This window comes from Oratosquilla oratoria, chromosome 12 (assembly GCF_046742065.1).
Source record: "Oratosquilla oratoria isolate Oo_2021 chromosome 12, ASM4674206v1, whole genome shotgun sequence".
Taxonomy (NCBI): Eukaryota; Metazoa; Arthropoda; class Malacostraca; order Stomatopoda; family Squillidae; genus Oratosquilla; species Oratosquilla oratoria.
Window position 1 is genome coordinate 20,472,790 of NC_134788.1, and position 15,000 is coordinate 20,487,789.

At 48.1% G+C, this 15,000-nt stretch overlaps 1 protein-coding gene across 1 annotated transcript in view; it reads left to right on the forward strand.

Annotated features, from left to right (window-relative positions):
* Positions 1 to 15,000, forward strand: part of LOC143031044 (uncharacterized) — a 434,053-nt gene that overhangs the window by 418,212 nt on the left and 841 nt on the right. The window contains exons 7-9 of the mRNA XM_076194410.1: positions 12,117 to 12,256; positions 12,378 to 12,663; positions 14,902 to 15,000. The exon at positions 14,902 to 15,000 is cut by the window's right edge and continues 41 nt beyond it. Coding sequence (XP_076050525.1) covers positions 12,117 to 12,256; positions 12,378 to 12,663; positions 14,902 to 15,000 — 525 coding nt within the window. The remainder of the gene's footprint in view (positions 1 to 12,116; positions 12,257 to 12,377; positions 12,664 to 14,901) is intronic.

A 15,000-nucleotide genomic window follows, 5' to 3' on the forward strand; every position in this document is an offset into this window, starting at 1 on the left:
TTTGATTTTTTCATTTATGATTGAGGGTAGCCTTTCCCGTACACAAATGATAATCAACTGATAATAACAGAATTTTTTGTTACTTAAGAATGAATAGATATAAGGAAATTAAAACAATAGATAAACATATTATTTCGACAATTGAAAATATAAATAAATGATAATTTCAGGTCAATTTCACGATAGTGTGACCTGTTTAGTGTTAGTGAGAGTAATTTGGTGGTAGCTAGTTTTATAGTTAGTGCATTGTTACTGTAATTTCCGCTAATGTTTATATTTACGAACTATAAATGACATAGAGAACAAATTATATATACGCAATACTCGCTTCAAAAATATTAAGATATTTTGGAATAAGAAACACTCAAAATATTGCAATTATTTCTTTAAAAATGATTAAAGCCCGTCACAGATAATTAGATTAATCAATTAAAATCTAATCAAAGTATTCATTTAGATGATTATAATATGACAAATTCTAATTCAACTCCAAAGACAATGTCTCCGAAGACAATCTCTCCTAAGTCGTCTTCGTAGTCGTCTTAGTCAACAACTTCGTCGACAAAGTCAACTGTAGACAAAGAAACTTGCTCGAAGCATCAAGACGAAATTGATATTATAATCTGGCTTTATTTAAGTGTCATTAATTGTATCATATCTCCTTTACTTATTGATCTAGTTGATCATTAATTATTTTTGTATTCTACCGACTGGGTAAGCTTCGTGTAGGTCGGAATCAGTTGTCCAAATTTCTTGACAAAATTAACAATTCAAATCGACATATTTACCATGACTATTTATCATATATAATTATCGCTCGTAGAACAAATTTTTCGTGAGGTATTAGCATAATAAGATTACAAAATGAAAGCTAAATGTACTAACACAAACCCACGCAACGTACCCCTTTGCGCGTTAGGACGTCATGTCGCTCTCGCGTTACAAAAATCTTATAAACTGTTATATTTCGTATTTATCACTTTATGAAATTATTTTTCACGTGTTTTATATATATAAGAAATATATTTGGATAAATTACAAAATGAAAACTAAATAGATCAACACAGACCCACGCAAAGTAACCTTACGCTCGTTATGACGTCATGTCGCTATCGCAGTACAAAAATGTCATAAATTTTATATTTCGTGTTTATCACTTTATGAAATTATATTTCACGTTTTTTTTATAAAAGAAATATATATGAAAATATTACGAAATGAAAACTAGATAAACACAAACCCACGCAAAGTAACCTTTCGCACGTTATGACGTCATGTCGCTCTCGCAGTAAAAGATCTTCTAAATTGTTATGTTTCGTGTTTATCACTTTATGAAATTATATATGACGTTTTTTATATAAAAGAAATGTATTTGAATAAACTACAAAATAAAAACTAAATAGATTAACACAAACCTACGCAAAGTAACCTTTCGCTCGTTATGACGTCATGTTGCTCTCACAGTACAAAAATCTTATAAATTGTTATATATCGTGTTTATCACTTCATGAAGTTGTATTTCACGTTTTTTATATAAAGGAAATATGTATGAATAAATTAAAAAATGAAAACTAAACAGATTAACACAAACCCACGCAAAGTAACCTTTCGCGCGTTATGACGTCATGTTGCTCTCGCAGTGCAAAAACTTAATAACTTATATTTTGTATTTATCACGTTTTTATATAAATGAAATATATTCGAATAAAGTACAAAATGAAAGCTAAATAGATTAACACAAACCCACGCAAAGTAACCTTTCGCTCGTTATGACGTCATGTCGCTCTTGTATTACAAAAATCTCATGAACTTATATTTCGTGTTTATCACTTTATGAAATTATATTTCAGGTTTTATGTATAAGGAAGACTGGAACTATTATATTTTCCCCCCGTTATCTCTCTCTCTCTCTAGCTCATTGCTATTATCAGTGTGTGTGTGTGTGTGTGTGTGTGTGTGTTTTATGGGAAGGGGATATATCGTCGTGTGTGCTTATAAGTGTACATGTTCACATGTGTGTGTGATTCATCTTGGTCTTTTGGATCACGTATTGGACTCGTGGTCGACAGCTATTTCCCTCCCGGAAGAGAGCTCAGAGCTCGTATGTCCGATCTATGAACTTACACGCACACATATCTCCAACTCCCCGCCCACGAGAGTTGGAGTAACGACTCGAAGCGCAGCGAGACTGAAAAAAAAATTAAACCTGGACAGGATTCGAACCAGGTACCGCCAATACCTTGCCATTATATGTCAGACTCTCAGCCAATTGCGCCACCGAGTCATTAGATTTAAAATGTGAGTGTGTGTGTGTGTATTTATATAGTTTTATTCTCGTTCCTTTCCTTTTTCTTCTCTTCTCCTCTTCTCCTTCTCTCTCCTCTTCCTCTCCCTCTCCTCCTCTTCCTCTCTCCCCCTCCCTCCTCTCCCCCTCCTCCCCTCCTCCTCCCCCTCTCCCCCCTCTCCCTCCCCCTCCCCCTCCCCTCCCCTCCCCCTCCTCCCCCTCCCCTCCTCCTCCCCCCTCCCCCTCCTCCTCCTCCCCCCTCCTCCTCCTCCTCCTCCCCCTCCCCTCCTCCCTCCCCCCTCCTCCTCCCCTCCCCCCCCTCTCCCTCCTCCTCTCCCCTCCTCCTCCTCCCCCCCTCCCCCCTCCCTCCCCCTTCCCCCTCCCCCTCCCCTCCTCTCCCTTCCCTCCCTCCCCTCCCCCTCCCTCCTCCCCTCCCCTCCCCCTCCCCTCCCTCCTCTCCCCCCTCCTCCCCCCCCCCCCTCCTCTCTCCCTCCTCCTCCCCCCTCCTCCTCCTCCCTCCTCCCCCCCCCCTCCCCCCCCCTCTCCCCCCCTTCCTCTCCCCTCCTCCTCCTCTCCCCTCCCCTCTCCCCTCCTCTCCCCCTCCTCCTCCCCCTCCTCCCCTCCCCCCCCTTCCCCCCTCCCCTCCCCCCCCCTCCCTCTCCCCCCTCCCCCTCCTCCCCTCCCCCTTCCTCCCTCCCCCCCCCCCCCCCCTCTCCTCTCCCTCCCCCTCCTCCTCCTCCTCCCCCTCCTCCCCCCCCCTCCCCTCCTCCTCCCTCCTCCTCCCCCCTCCCTCTCCCTCCCCTCCCCCCCCCCTCCCCTCCTCCTCCCCTCCTCCTCCCTCCTCCTTCCTCTCCCCCTCCCTCCCCCTCCCCCCCCCTCCCCCCCTCCTCCCCCTCCTTCCTCCTCCCCTCTCCTCCCCCCCTCTCCTCCCCCTCCCCTCCCTCCCCCCCTCCCTCCCCTCCCTCCTCTCCCCCTCTCCCTCCCCCTCTCCTCCCCCCCTCTCCCCCCCTCCTCCCCCTCCCCCTCCCCCCCCCCTCCCCCCCTCCTCTCCCTCCTCCTCCCCCCCTCCCCCCCCTCCCCCCCTTCCCTCCCCTCCTCCCCCCCCTCCCCTCCTCCTCCTCCTCCCCCCCCCCCTCCTCCCCTCCCTCCCCTCTCCCCTCCCCCCCTCCCTCCCCCCTCCCCTCCCCCCCCCCTCCCCTCTCCCTCTTTCCTCTCCTTCCTTCCTCTTCCCCTCTTTCCTCTCCCCTCCTCCTCCCCCTATTTCCCTCCTTCCTCTCCCCTTCTTCCCCCGTCCTCCCTCTCCCTCCTTCCTCTCCCCTTCTCCTCCCCCTCCCCTCCTCCTCCCCCTATTTCCCTCCTTCCTCTCCCCTTCTCTCCTCTCCCTCCTTCCTCTCCTCTCCTCCTCCCCGTCCTTCCTCTCCCCATTTCCCTCCTTCCTCTCCCCTCCTCCTCCCCCTATTTCCCTCCTTCCTATCCCCTTCTCCTCCACATCCCTTCTCTCCCTCCATCTCCCCTCCTCCTCCTCCTCCCCTATTTCCCTCCTTCCTCTCCCCTTCTACTCCCCCTCCTTCCTCCCCCCTCCTCCTCCCCCTCCTTCCTCTCCCCTTCTCCTCCTCCTCCTTTCTCTCCCTCCATCTCCCCTCCTCCTCCTGCTCCCTCTATTTCCCTCCTTCCTCTTCCCTTCTCCTCCTCCTCCTTCCTCTCTCTCCTTCCTCTCTCCTTCTCCTCCCCCTCATTCCTCTCCCTCCTTCCTCTCCCCTCCTCCTCCTCCTCCTCCTCCTCCCCTATCTCCCTCCTTCCTCTCCCCTTCTCCTCCTCCTCCCCTCTTTCCTCTCCCCTTCTCCTCCTCGTGCTTCCTCCCCGTCTTTCCTCTCCCTCCTTCCTCTCCCCTCCTCCTCCTCCCCCTATCTCCCTCCTTCCTCTCCCCTTCTCCTCCTCCTCCCCTCTTTCCTCTCCCCCTCCCCTTCTCCTCTCCCTCCTTCCTCTCCCCTTCTCCTTCCCGTCCTTCCTCCCCCTCCTTCCTCTCCCCTTCTCCTCTCCGTCTTTCCTCTCCCTCCTTCCTCTCCCCTCCTCCTCCCCCTATTTCCCTCCTTCCTCCCCCCTTCTTTCCTCCCCTCCTTCCTCTCCCCGTCTTTCCTCTCTCTCCTTCCTCTCCCCTTCTCCTCCCCTCTTTCCTCTCCCTCCATCCTCTCCCCCTCATTCCTCTCCCCTTCTCCTTCACATCCTTCCTCTCACCCTCCTTCCTCTCCCTCCACCTCCCCTCCTCCTCCTCCCCCTATTTCCCTCCTTCCTCTCCCCTTCTCCTCCCCCTCCTTCCTCTCCCCTCCTCCCCCTGTCTCCCTCCTTCCTCTCCCTCTCTCCTCTTCCTCCCCTCTTTCCTCTCCCCCTCCCCTTCTCCTCTCCCTCCTTCCTCTCCCCTTCTCCTCCCCGTCTTTCCTCTCCCGTCCTCCTCCACCTATTTCCCTCCTTCCTCCCCTCTCCTTCCTCTCCTCTTTTCCTCCCCCTCCTTCCTGTCCCCTTCTCCTTCCCCTCTTTCCTCCCCCTCCTTCCTCTCCCCTTCTCCTCCCCGTCTTTCCTCTCCCTCCTTCCTCTCCCCTCCTCCTCCCCCTATTTCCCTCCTTCCTCTCCCCTTCTCCTCCTCATCCTTCCTCCCCTCTTTCCTCTCCCCTTCTCCTCCCCCTCCTTTTCCTCCCCCTCTTTCCTCCCCCTATTTCCCTCCTTCCTCTCCCCTTCTCCTCCCCCTCCTTCCTCCCCTCTTTCCTCTCCCCTTCTCCTCCCCCTCCTTCTCCTCCCCCTCTTTCCTCTCACTCCTTCCTCTCCCCTTCTCCTCCCCTCCTTCCTCTCTCCTTCTCCTCCTCGTCCTTCCTCCCCTTCCTTCGTCTCCCCTTCTCCTCCTCCTCTTTCCTCTCCCTCCTTCCTCTCCCCTTCTCCTCCCCGTCTTTCCTCTCTCCTCCTCCTCCCCTTATTTCCCCTATTCCCCCTCCCTTCCTCTCCCCTTCTCCTTCCCCTATTCCCCCTATTCCCCTTCCCTTCCTCTCCCCTTCTCCTCCTTCTCCTGATCCCCTCTTTCTTATGTTCTTTTTATAATTCCTCTTCGTATGTTTCTTCTTCTTCTTCTTCTTCTTCTTCTTCTTCTTCGTATTTTTCGTCTTCTTTGTTTTCTTCTTCTTCGTCTTTTTCTTCTTCGTCATCTTCTTCTTAGTCATCTTCTTCTTCTTCTTCGTCATCTTCTTCATCTTCGTATTTTTCTTCTTCGTCATCTTCTTCTTCTTCGTCATCTTCTTCTTCTTCTTCGTCATCTTCTTCTTAGTCATCTTCTTCTTCTTCGTCATCGTCTTCTTCTTCGTCATCTTCCTCTTCGTCTTCGTCTTTGTTTTCTTCATCTTCTATTTCTTCTTCTTCTTCCTCGTCTTCTTCTTCGTCATCTTCTTCTTCGTCCTCCTCTTCTTCGTCTTCATCGTCTTCTTCTTCGTTTTCTTCTGTTTTTTTCCTACTTGTTATTTTTCTTCTGTTTCTTCTTCCTTTCCTCCTCCTCCTCCTCCTCCTTCTTTATCTTATTCGTCTTTTCCTTCGTCCTGTTCTTCTTCGTCTTCTTCTTTTTCTTCTTCTGTTTCTTCTTTATTTCATCCTCCTACTTTCTCGTCTTCTTCTTCTTCTTCTTCTTCTTCTTCTTCTTCGTCCTCCTCCTCCTCTTCGTCGTATTTCTTTGTCTTCTTCGTCTTCTTCTTCGTCCTTTTCTTCATCTTCGTCTTGCTCTTCGTCTTCCTGTTCCTCTTCGTCTTCTTCTTATTCCTCTTCTCTTGTTGATACGGTGAGCAAGACCAGATGATTGGTTGGTTGAGTGTGTGTGTGTGTGTGTGTGTGCATGCGTGCGGCAATTCGGACGGACGGACGGACGGTGCCGCCTTTCTTTCTTTCTTTCTTTGTTTTGGAAGTCATCATTGAGCACCACCACGGCAGCAGCAGCAGCAGCAGTAGACGGGCCTCCTCCTCCTCCTCCTCCTCCTCTCTGTGGACAAAGATGATGATGCAATAATAGTGACGAATCATGATACTTTTCACACTTGCCGCTTAGGAGGCAATCTCTCTCTCTCTCTCTCTCTCTCTCTCTCTCTCTCTCTCTCTCTCTCTCTCTCTCTCTTTGTTTTCAGTACATCATCGCTTCCTCTCCAATTCTCCTCCTTCTTTTCATCCCTCTTTCCCTCCTCCTCTTCCTCCTTCCCCTCCCCTTCTCCTCCTCCCTCCTCCCCCTCCCTACTTACCTCCTCCTCTCTCACTCCCTCCTTCCTCTATCTCCCTCCTCCTCCTCCTCCCTTCATTCATCATCCCGCCCCTTCTCTTCCTCCTTCCCTCTCACCCCTTCTCCCTCTCCCTCCCTCCTACCTCTCCCTCCCTCCTTCCTCTACCTCCTCCAGCTTTTTATCCTCCTCATCTCTCCCTCCTTCCTCTGCCTCCTCCTCATCCTCCTCCTCCTCCTTCACTCCCGCCCGCCCTTTCTCGTCTTCCTTCCTTCCTTCCTCTCCCTCCTCCCTCCTCCCTCCCTCCCTTCCTGCCATCTTTTCTCCTCCACCTTTCCTCCCTCCTTGTTCCTCATCTTCCCCCTCTTTCCCTCCCGCCCGCCCCTCCTCCTCCTCCTCCTCCTTCTCCATACTCCTTCTTCCCGCCCCTCTTCCTTCTCCCTCCCTCCCTCCTTACCTCCATACTCCTCCCTCCCGCCCCTTTTCTTCCTCCCTTCTTCATTCATCTCCCTCCTCCTCCCTCCCTCCCTCCCTCTCTTTCTCTTCCTCCTCCTTTCTACCCTCCCTTCCTCCCCTTTGCCCTCCTCCTCCTTCCCTCCTTCCTCTCCCTCCTCCTCCTTCCTTCCTCCATCCCTCCCCCCTCCCCTTTGCCCTCCTCCTCCTCCTTCCCTCCCTGCCTCCAGCCGGCCCCCTTCCCCCTCCCCCCTCCCGATTGCATGATGTTGCATTGTCTCCTGCTTCGGCTGGGACGGGGAGGCTGTACACACACACACACAAATTAGGCGGAGGGAAGAGGAAGGCGAGGAGTGTCGCCATGTACTGTTTCACCAACTGAGTAGCATCTTTATCATCTGCCTGTGGTTGTACTGCGAAGAAATTCCATCGGAAAATATGTACTTTAACCCGACGACTTTGTGTACTACGGTAAATATAACAAAAGAAAAAATTAGCAGGGGTTCTCAGCCTTGCTTGCCCCATTCACCCCTTTCACCATTTGCCAGAATGTCATTCCCCCCTCCTCTCCAAGATTGCCTGTTTCTGAGGGTGCATTCTAAATAATATGCAGGTATTAATTATCGCACAGCGTAATAACACTTTTCTAATCCTAAGATTAACCTGGGTCAGCACAGGTTTAATTCCAACCCAGGTCAGTGACAGGCCAGATAGGCCTATATTTGCTTTCCTCACACCGTAAACTTACTGAGGTCACAATTCACCCCCAGAAAACCCAGAATTCCCCCAAACTGGGGGTGAATTTCACCCCCAATGAGAACCCCTGGTCTATAGGAAAACTCAAACTTAATCAAACACCAGGGCCTGACGGCTGGCATCCAACAATATTAAAGCAAATTAACAATTAAACTCTTCTTCCACTACAAATCATTTTCAATAAATGCATCAGGTCCGGAGAAGTCCCAAGAGAATGGAAGCTGTCTAGCGTTACACCCAAATTCAAAAAAGGTGACAAAAACAAACCAAATAACTACAGGCCTAAGCTTCACTTTAATCCTACGAAAAATTGTGGAAACTGTCATCAGAGGTGCTATAGAACATCATTTACAAAAAAACTCTTTGATAGATGATAGCCAGCATGGATTCAAAGGCAAACGTTTTTGCCTTACTAACTTACTACAATTCTACAATGGTACGACAAAATAAACAATATACATTTAACATATATAGACTTTGCAAAATCTTTTCATACCGTCCCCCACGAGAGACTACTTACTAAATTAGTTTTTACACGGAATAAGTGCTAGCCTATAATCAAGTTGGACAAGTAATTGCTTAAACGATCCAAAACAGAGTTCTCCTGAATGGCTAAACTTGTAGATACAAAAATATTACGAGTGGAGTTCCTCAGGGTTCCGTTCTTGGGCCACTTCTATTCATACTATATATAAATTATGTACATCTATTGTCTCCAAAATAGCTGATGACACAAAAATGTGCAGAATGGTAAATGATCACTTAAACCAATCAAACATGCAAAAAGATTTAGATAGACTACAGCAATGGTCTCAAAAGTGGCTATTGAAATTGAACACAAACGCTTATGCACATACGTAAAAATAGCAGTAAGTACGATTACAAGTTTTTGGGAATGAGTTAACAAAAGTCAATAGTTAAAAGGATCTCGGCGTAATTATCAGTAACGATCTCAAATCATCCAAACAGTCTCTGAGAAAGCAAATAAGATTGAAGGACTGATTGCGCCATCTTTTGACTTCAAAAGTCCATCTCTCATTAACAAGCTATATGAATCGTTAGTTCGTTTGTAATATGATGTTTCCGTATGGTCACCGAATCTCATTAAAGATATTGGCAGATTGGAAAGAAAGTACAGCGGCAAGCCACAAAACTGATTCCAAATATGAAAAATAAATCATACGAAAATCGACTAAAATATATGAATATTTTCCCTAAAAAGGCGTAGACTCAGAGGTGACTTGATACAGGTTTTTAAGATTCTAAAGGGAATTGACAATATCAAAAGTGACCAAATTTTTACACTTGATGAGAATCCGACAAGAAATAAGGGTCTCAAACTGGCAGGAAATTCATTTCATTTGGAAGTGGGTGGAAACAACTTTGCCTACTGTGTAGTAGTAAATGAATGGAATAAACTTCCTGCAGAGGCAGTGTAATGTAGTTCAGTTCGAAGCTTTAAGATTCGTGTAGATAAACACGTAAGCAAGATGCTGCTGTAATGCTGACTGCTGCTGCTGCTGCCATTATTATTATTATTATTATTTTTTTATATTACTTATTTGTTTGCTATTATTTGTCTGTTTATTATTATTACATATTTTATTATTATCTAATATTTACCTGTTTGTTTATTATTCATCTTTACCTATTTATTTGATTATTATTTGTATTGTTATTACTTTATTAATTAATTTGATCTATCATTATCATAATATTTCCCATCCAACCTAGATATGGACCAAAAAGTCTCCTGGCGGCATGGTCCTCCTTTGTCATCTTTTGAGAGATCTTGGACCCAGAGACCGAGTGTCAGCCCCTCAGGGCTGCAGCAGGTGGTCGGGGGTGGGGCGGGGTGGGGGGGTTGGTTGACGGGTTTTGAAAATGGCAACTTGGCTGTCCATCCACCTTGCAGGACCACCACCACCACAAGGAAGGAAGCAGTTACCCGTCGCTGGTCCCCTTCAGGTGGCGGCGTTGAGGCAACTGGCAGTGTGTTCGCTTGAGTCAGGGTTTTCAGACTGTTTACTTCTTTAGTACTTCTGGGCTGCATGTTGTTGTTTCTGCCCATTTGTGGCTGCCTGCCCCCTCCCTCCCCACGCGTGCATTGCACCGCATTTACTGACCTCAGGTTCCGTTTGGTAATGTTGGCTCCAATCTGAGAGTTGCTTTCTGATTGGCATTATGAATTTGTTCGCCCTTCCAGGATCTTTCCCGTTCGTTCCGTCAGTTTAGCTCCAACTCAGTCTTTTCTTATGATATTTCACTTGAGTCTCTTCTGGGATGCTGTATCTATGTCTGGGTGTGAATTTGTGTTGTGGCGAATTTAGGGGCAGGATACATGGCTCATGTTGACTGATGCACGGCTAAACCGGTTGGCATTTGCAGGCAGCAGCCGAAGAACTAAGATGGTCGAAAGCGGAACCTCGTGCGGCAAGAAATGGCAGTCGAAGTTGAAGAACGGCAAAGAGCGCACGCAGTACCTGTACACCTCGAGGGAGTTGAGCGACGTGGACATCTTCTTTCCAGGAGACGAGGAGCCTGTCAAGGTAAGTGTGGTGACTTGCATTGAATATCATTCCCTCCTTGAGCAAGGTGGGCGGAGCTTTGACGCGCGTTGCCCCAGAGGAAAGCTTTGGACTTAATATGTGACTCCCTCAGGCCCACAGCCTGATCCTGTCCACGAATTCCCCCGTGTTCTTCGCCAAGCTGAATGAACAACCCCTGGCTGCCCGTAAGAAGCTCACCCTTCCAGAGGACCCACGTCAGTACTTCCAGAAGCTAGTGGATCACATGTACCTGGACCGGATGGACCTGGAGTCGGTGGAAGAGGCTCTCGGGGTGTACGCCATGGCCCGCAAGTACGAGATGGAGTCGGCAACGAAAGATTGTGTGAAGGTATGTGGGAAGGCCAGCTGCCCTTGCTTTCCTCCACAGCAGTTCTACCGCTCTTCTTCTTCTTCTGTTTCTTCTTCCTCTTCTATTTCTTCTTTTTCACTTTTGCTTTTGTTTTCCTGTTTATGTTTTTCCTGGTTCTTCTTTTTCTTTTCTTTTTCTGCTTCTTCTTCTGCATTTTCTTCTTCTAATGTCTCTTCTTCTTCTTCTTCTTCCGTTCTTCTTTTTCTATTTCTTCCTCAGTTTCTTCCTCGTTTTCATACTCTTAGTCTTCGTCTTCTTCATACTTTTCTTCTTCCTCTTTTTCTTCTTCTTCTTCTTCTTCTTCTGCGTTTTCTTCTTTTTCTTCGTCCCCTTCTTCTTCTTCTTCTTCTTTTTCTTCTTCGTCTTTTCCCTCGTCTTTTTCTTCTTCTTCTTTGTCTTCTTCGTCTTCTTCTTCTTCTTCTTCTTCTTCTTCTTCGTCTTCTTCGTCTTCTATTTCTTTTTCTTCCTCTTCTTTTTTTCTCTACTTCTTTTTCTTTTTCTTCTTCGTCTCCTTTTTCGTCTTATTCTTCTTCGTTTCCTTCTTCGTTTTTTTCTTCTTCCTCTTCTGGTTTTACTTCTTTTTCTTTGTATTATTTTTCTTCTACGTCTTCTTCGTCATATTTTTCTTCTTCGTCTTCTTGTTCGTCTTATTTTTCTTCTTCGTCTTTTTCTTCGTTTTCTTCTTCGACATCTTCGTCTTCTTCTTCTTCTTCATATTCGTCTTCTTCGTCGTCTTATTTTTACTTCTTCGTCTCCTTTTTCCTCTTCTTCTTCGTTTTCTTTTTTCTTCTTCTTTTTCTTTATCGTCTTCTTCTTCTTCTTCCTCTTCTTCGTCTTATTTTTCTGTCTTCTTCGTTTTCTCATTCGTCATCGTCTTGTTTTCCTCCTCCTTCGTTTTATTTTTCCTTGTCGTCTTCGTCTTTTTTTTCTTCTTCGTCTTTTTCCTCTTCGTCTTCTTTCTCTTCTTTTGTTGTGATAGTGGTATGGTGGACGATACCTTAGTTTGGGCGTCATTATTATTGAGCTGCACCACGGCAGCAGCAGCAGCAGACGGGCCTCCTCCTCCTCTCTGTGGACAAAGAGAATCGTGCAATAGCGACGAATCATGATACACTCCTCGACTTTTCACACTTGCCGCTTAGGCAAACTCTCTCTCTCTCGTTTTGTTTTCAGTACATCATCGCCTCCAACGTGAAGGCGGAGACGATGCCGGCAGTGCTGGAGACTTCGCTTCTTTCTGGGGACGCGGCGCTGAAGAAAAAGTGCAAAGAGGTACGTACGTGGGTCTGTTTCCCGATGTCGTGGCTGGTATTGCTATTGGCTAAAATGGCGATATCTACACTTCTTGTGGCTAGGGTCCAAAGCCCTCTTGGTTGAAAGACGCCTCGCACGTTCGGTCGGGTCAATTGTCGCCCGTCCCTTGGATTCGTCGACATGTTCAGAAGCATGGCCTCTTTGACCCACAGATACTGGACCGCGACCCCGACGCCGTCATGCTGCCTGAGACCGTGTCTCGTCTGAGCAAGGGAAGCTTGAGGGCTTTGCTGACGGACGAGACCCTGGCCTTCTCTTCCGAGATTGTCCCCTTCAGAGGACTGATTGCCTGGTAAGTACTCGCACTCGTGGCGACCATTCCGTTCCTCTTTGCACAGTGCTTGACTATGTTTTGGTCGTCGCTCATCAAGCCCGCACGCTAAAGCGTTCTCTGTGCCTCTCGTTGGTCGCAGGGGAAAAGCCCAGCTAGGCCAGCAGGAGGAGCCGTCGGGGAGTGCGCTCCGGGAGAAGATCGGGGACGACCTGCTGAGGGAGGTGCGGTTCCTCGACATGTCCCAAGACGAGATCCTCGAGAACGTGGTCGGCACGGACGTGCTGACCCACACGGAGTGCATCCACATCCAGTGTGCCATTCGGGGCATCAACACCTCGATGGCCCCGATGACCATGCCTCTGCATCCTTCCAGGGGAAAGAGGCAACCCCCAAAAGAAGACGAGGCGCTGAAGAAGTGCAAAGAGGTACGTACGTGGGTCTGCTTCATGTTGTGGCTGGTGTTCCGTTTGGATACAATGGTTATTTCTACACTTCTTGGGTCTAGGGTTCAAAGCCCTCTTGGTTCAAAGACGCCTCGCTTTGCATTAGAGTGTAAGGAAGTATGGCGGCAAAGTGCACGGGGGAGCTTTGCCCCCGAGGTGAGTTCATTTCCAGTCGTGGAGGTGAGGAGCTTGCCCCCCCGGTGTTTTCCTTCGGCCGGAGCCGTCACCCTTCGTGCCCCAAACTCACACCCTGACTGACGGCGGCATTGCACGTTCGGTCGCGTCAGTTGTCGCCCGTCCCTTGGATTCGTCGACATGTTTAGAAGCATGGCCTCTTTGACCCACAGGTACTGGACCGCGACCCCGACGCCATCATGCTGCCCGAGACCGTGTCTCGTCTGAGCAAGGAAGACTTGAGGGATTTGCTGACGGACGAGACCCTGGCCTTCTCCTCCGAGGTTGTCCCCTTCAGAGGACTGATTGCCTGGTAAGTACTCGCACTCGTGGCGACCATTCCGTTCCTCTCCGCCCTTTACACAGTGCATGACTATGTTTTGGTCGTCGCTCACCAAGCCCGCACGCTAAAGCGTTCTCTGTTCCTCTCGTTGGTCGCAGGGGAAAAGCCCAGCTAGGCCAGCAGGAGGAGGAGGAGCCGTCGGGGAGTGCGCTCCGGGAGGAGATCGGGGACGACCTGCTGAGGGAGGTGCGGTTCCTTGACATGTCCCAAGACGAGTTCTTCGACAACGTGGTCGGCACGTCCGTGCTGACCCACACGGAGTGTATCCACATCCAGTATGCCATCCGGGGCGCCGACCCCTCGACCCTCCCAGGGACCACGCCACTGCATCCTGCCAAGGGAGGAAGGAAGAGGCAACGCCGGGATGAGGACGCGACGCTGAAGAAGAAGAAGTTGAAAAAGGTACGTGGGTCTGTTTCTTGATGTCGTGGCTGGTGTTTCTTTTGGATACAATGGTGGTATCTACACTTCTTGGAGCTAGGGTCCAAAGCCCTCTTGGTTGAAAGACGCCTCGTTTTGCATTAGAGCGTAAGGAAGCACGGCGGCAAAGTGCACGGGGGAGCTTTGCCCCCCGAGGTGGGTTGATTTGCAGTCGTGGAGGAGGTGAGGAGCTTCCCCCCCCCACAGGTGTTTTCCTTCGGCCGGAGCCGTCACCCTTCGTGCCCCAAGCTCACACCCTGACTGACGGCGGCATTGCACGTTCGGTCGCGTCAATAGGACCGTTCGCAGTGAGCGATTTGATACCAGACACCGCCAGATTTTGTCATTCTTGCCGGAAAATAAATACTTTTTTGGTCAAGTATTATAAGCTTACAGAGGTGTATCGTTGTACATTATTGTGTCTGAAATTGAAGTCAATCAATTTCATGATTGCAAACGGCATATAGCATTGTTTGAGCCTCTATTTATAATTACAGATGATATTCGTAAAACAGCCTACAGTTGTATCAAGCCAAGCAATTTGTCATTTTCTACCGACTTCAATGGACTTATACTGATATATACTTTCAATTGAATGCACCAAGCAATAGGCAAATCTATGTAATGTATAGAAAATATCATTTTGCATCGAGGACTTAATTTTTCCGGTACGATTTCTAACCCTCGGCTTCCTGAATCTGACATGCAGTCTGCCATTGCACACGTAAAATTAGTCATATTTATTTGAAAATAGCTCCCAGCAGATATAAGAGGCTATTTTTTACATAGACGTCGCTCACTTCAATATACTCGTACGTCCGCCACCACTGTTATATTCTATCTCACTGATTATCTTCACATACAGGACGTGACAGTGATATCCATTATTTTTTAACACTCTCAGATAAAATGCACAAACCGAAATCAACATCCTCTTATTTTTACTGCTCAAACTTACTTCAGTAAAAATAATTAACTACTTTTAATTTGATCTTATAATTAAATTAACAAAGCCTTATCATACACCAGTAAGTAAAAATTCTAACATTAAGAGTCATGTTTCTAATTCTAAATACACTTATGCAGCAATTTATGTCGTATTTTTTTCTTTTTTAATATCGGCTTTCAAATTAGCTAAGTCACCCTTTTGCCTCATGAAATCTGAGACAATTGAAAATTGTAGCGCTAATAGGAAACTACGAGCCTGACTGCGAAAGGTCCCATTGTCGCCCGTCCCTTGGATTTGTCGACATGTTCAGAAGTGTGGCCTCTTTGACCCACAGATACTGGAGCGCGACCCCGACGCCGTCATGCTGCCCGAGACCGTGTCTCGTCTGAGCAAGGAAGGCTTGAGGGCTTTGCTGACGGACGAGACCCTGGCC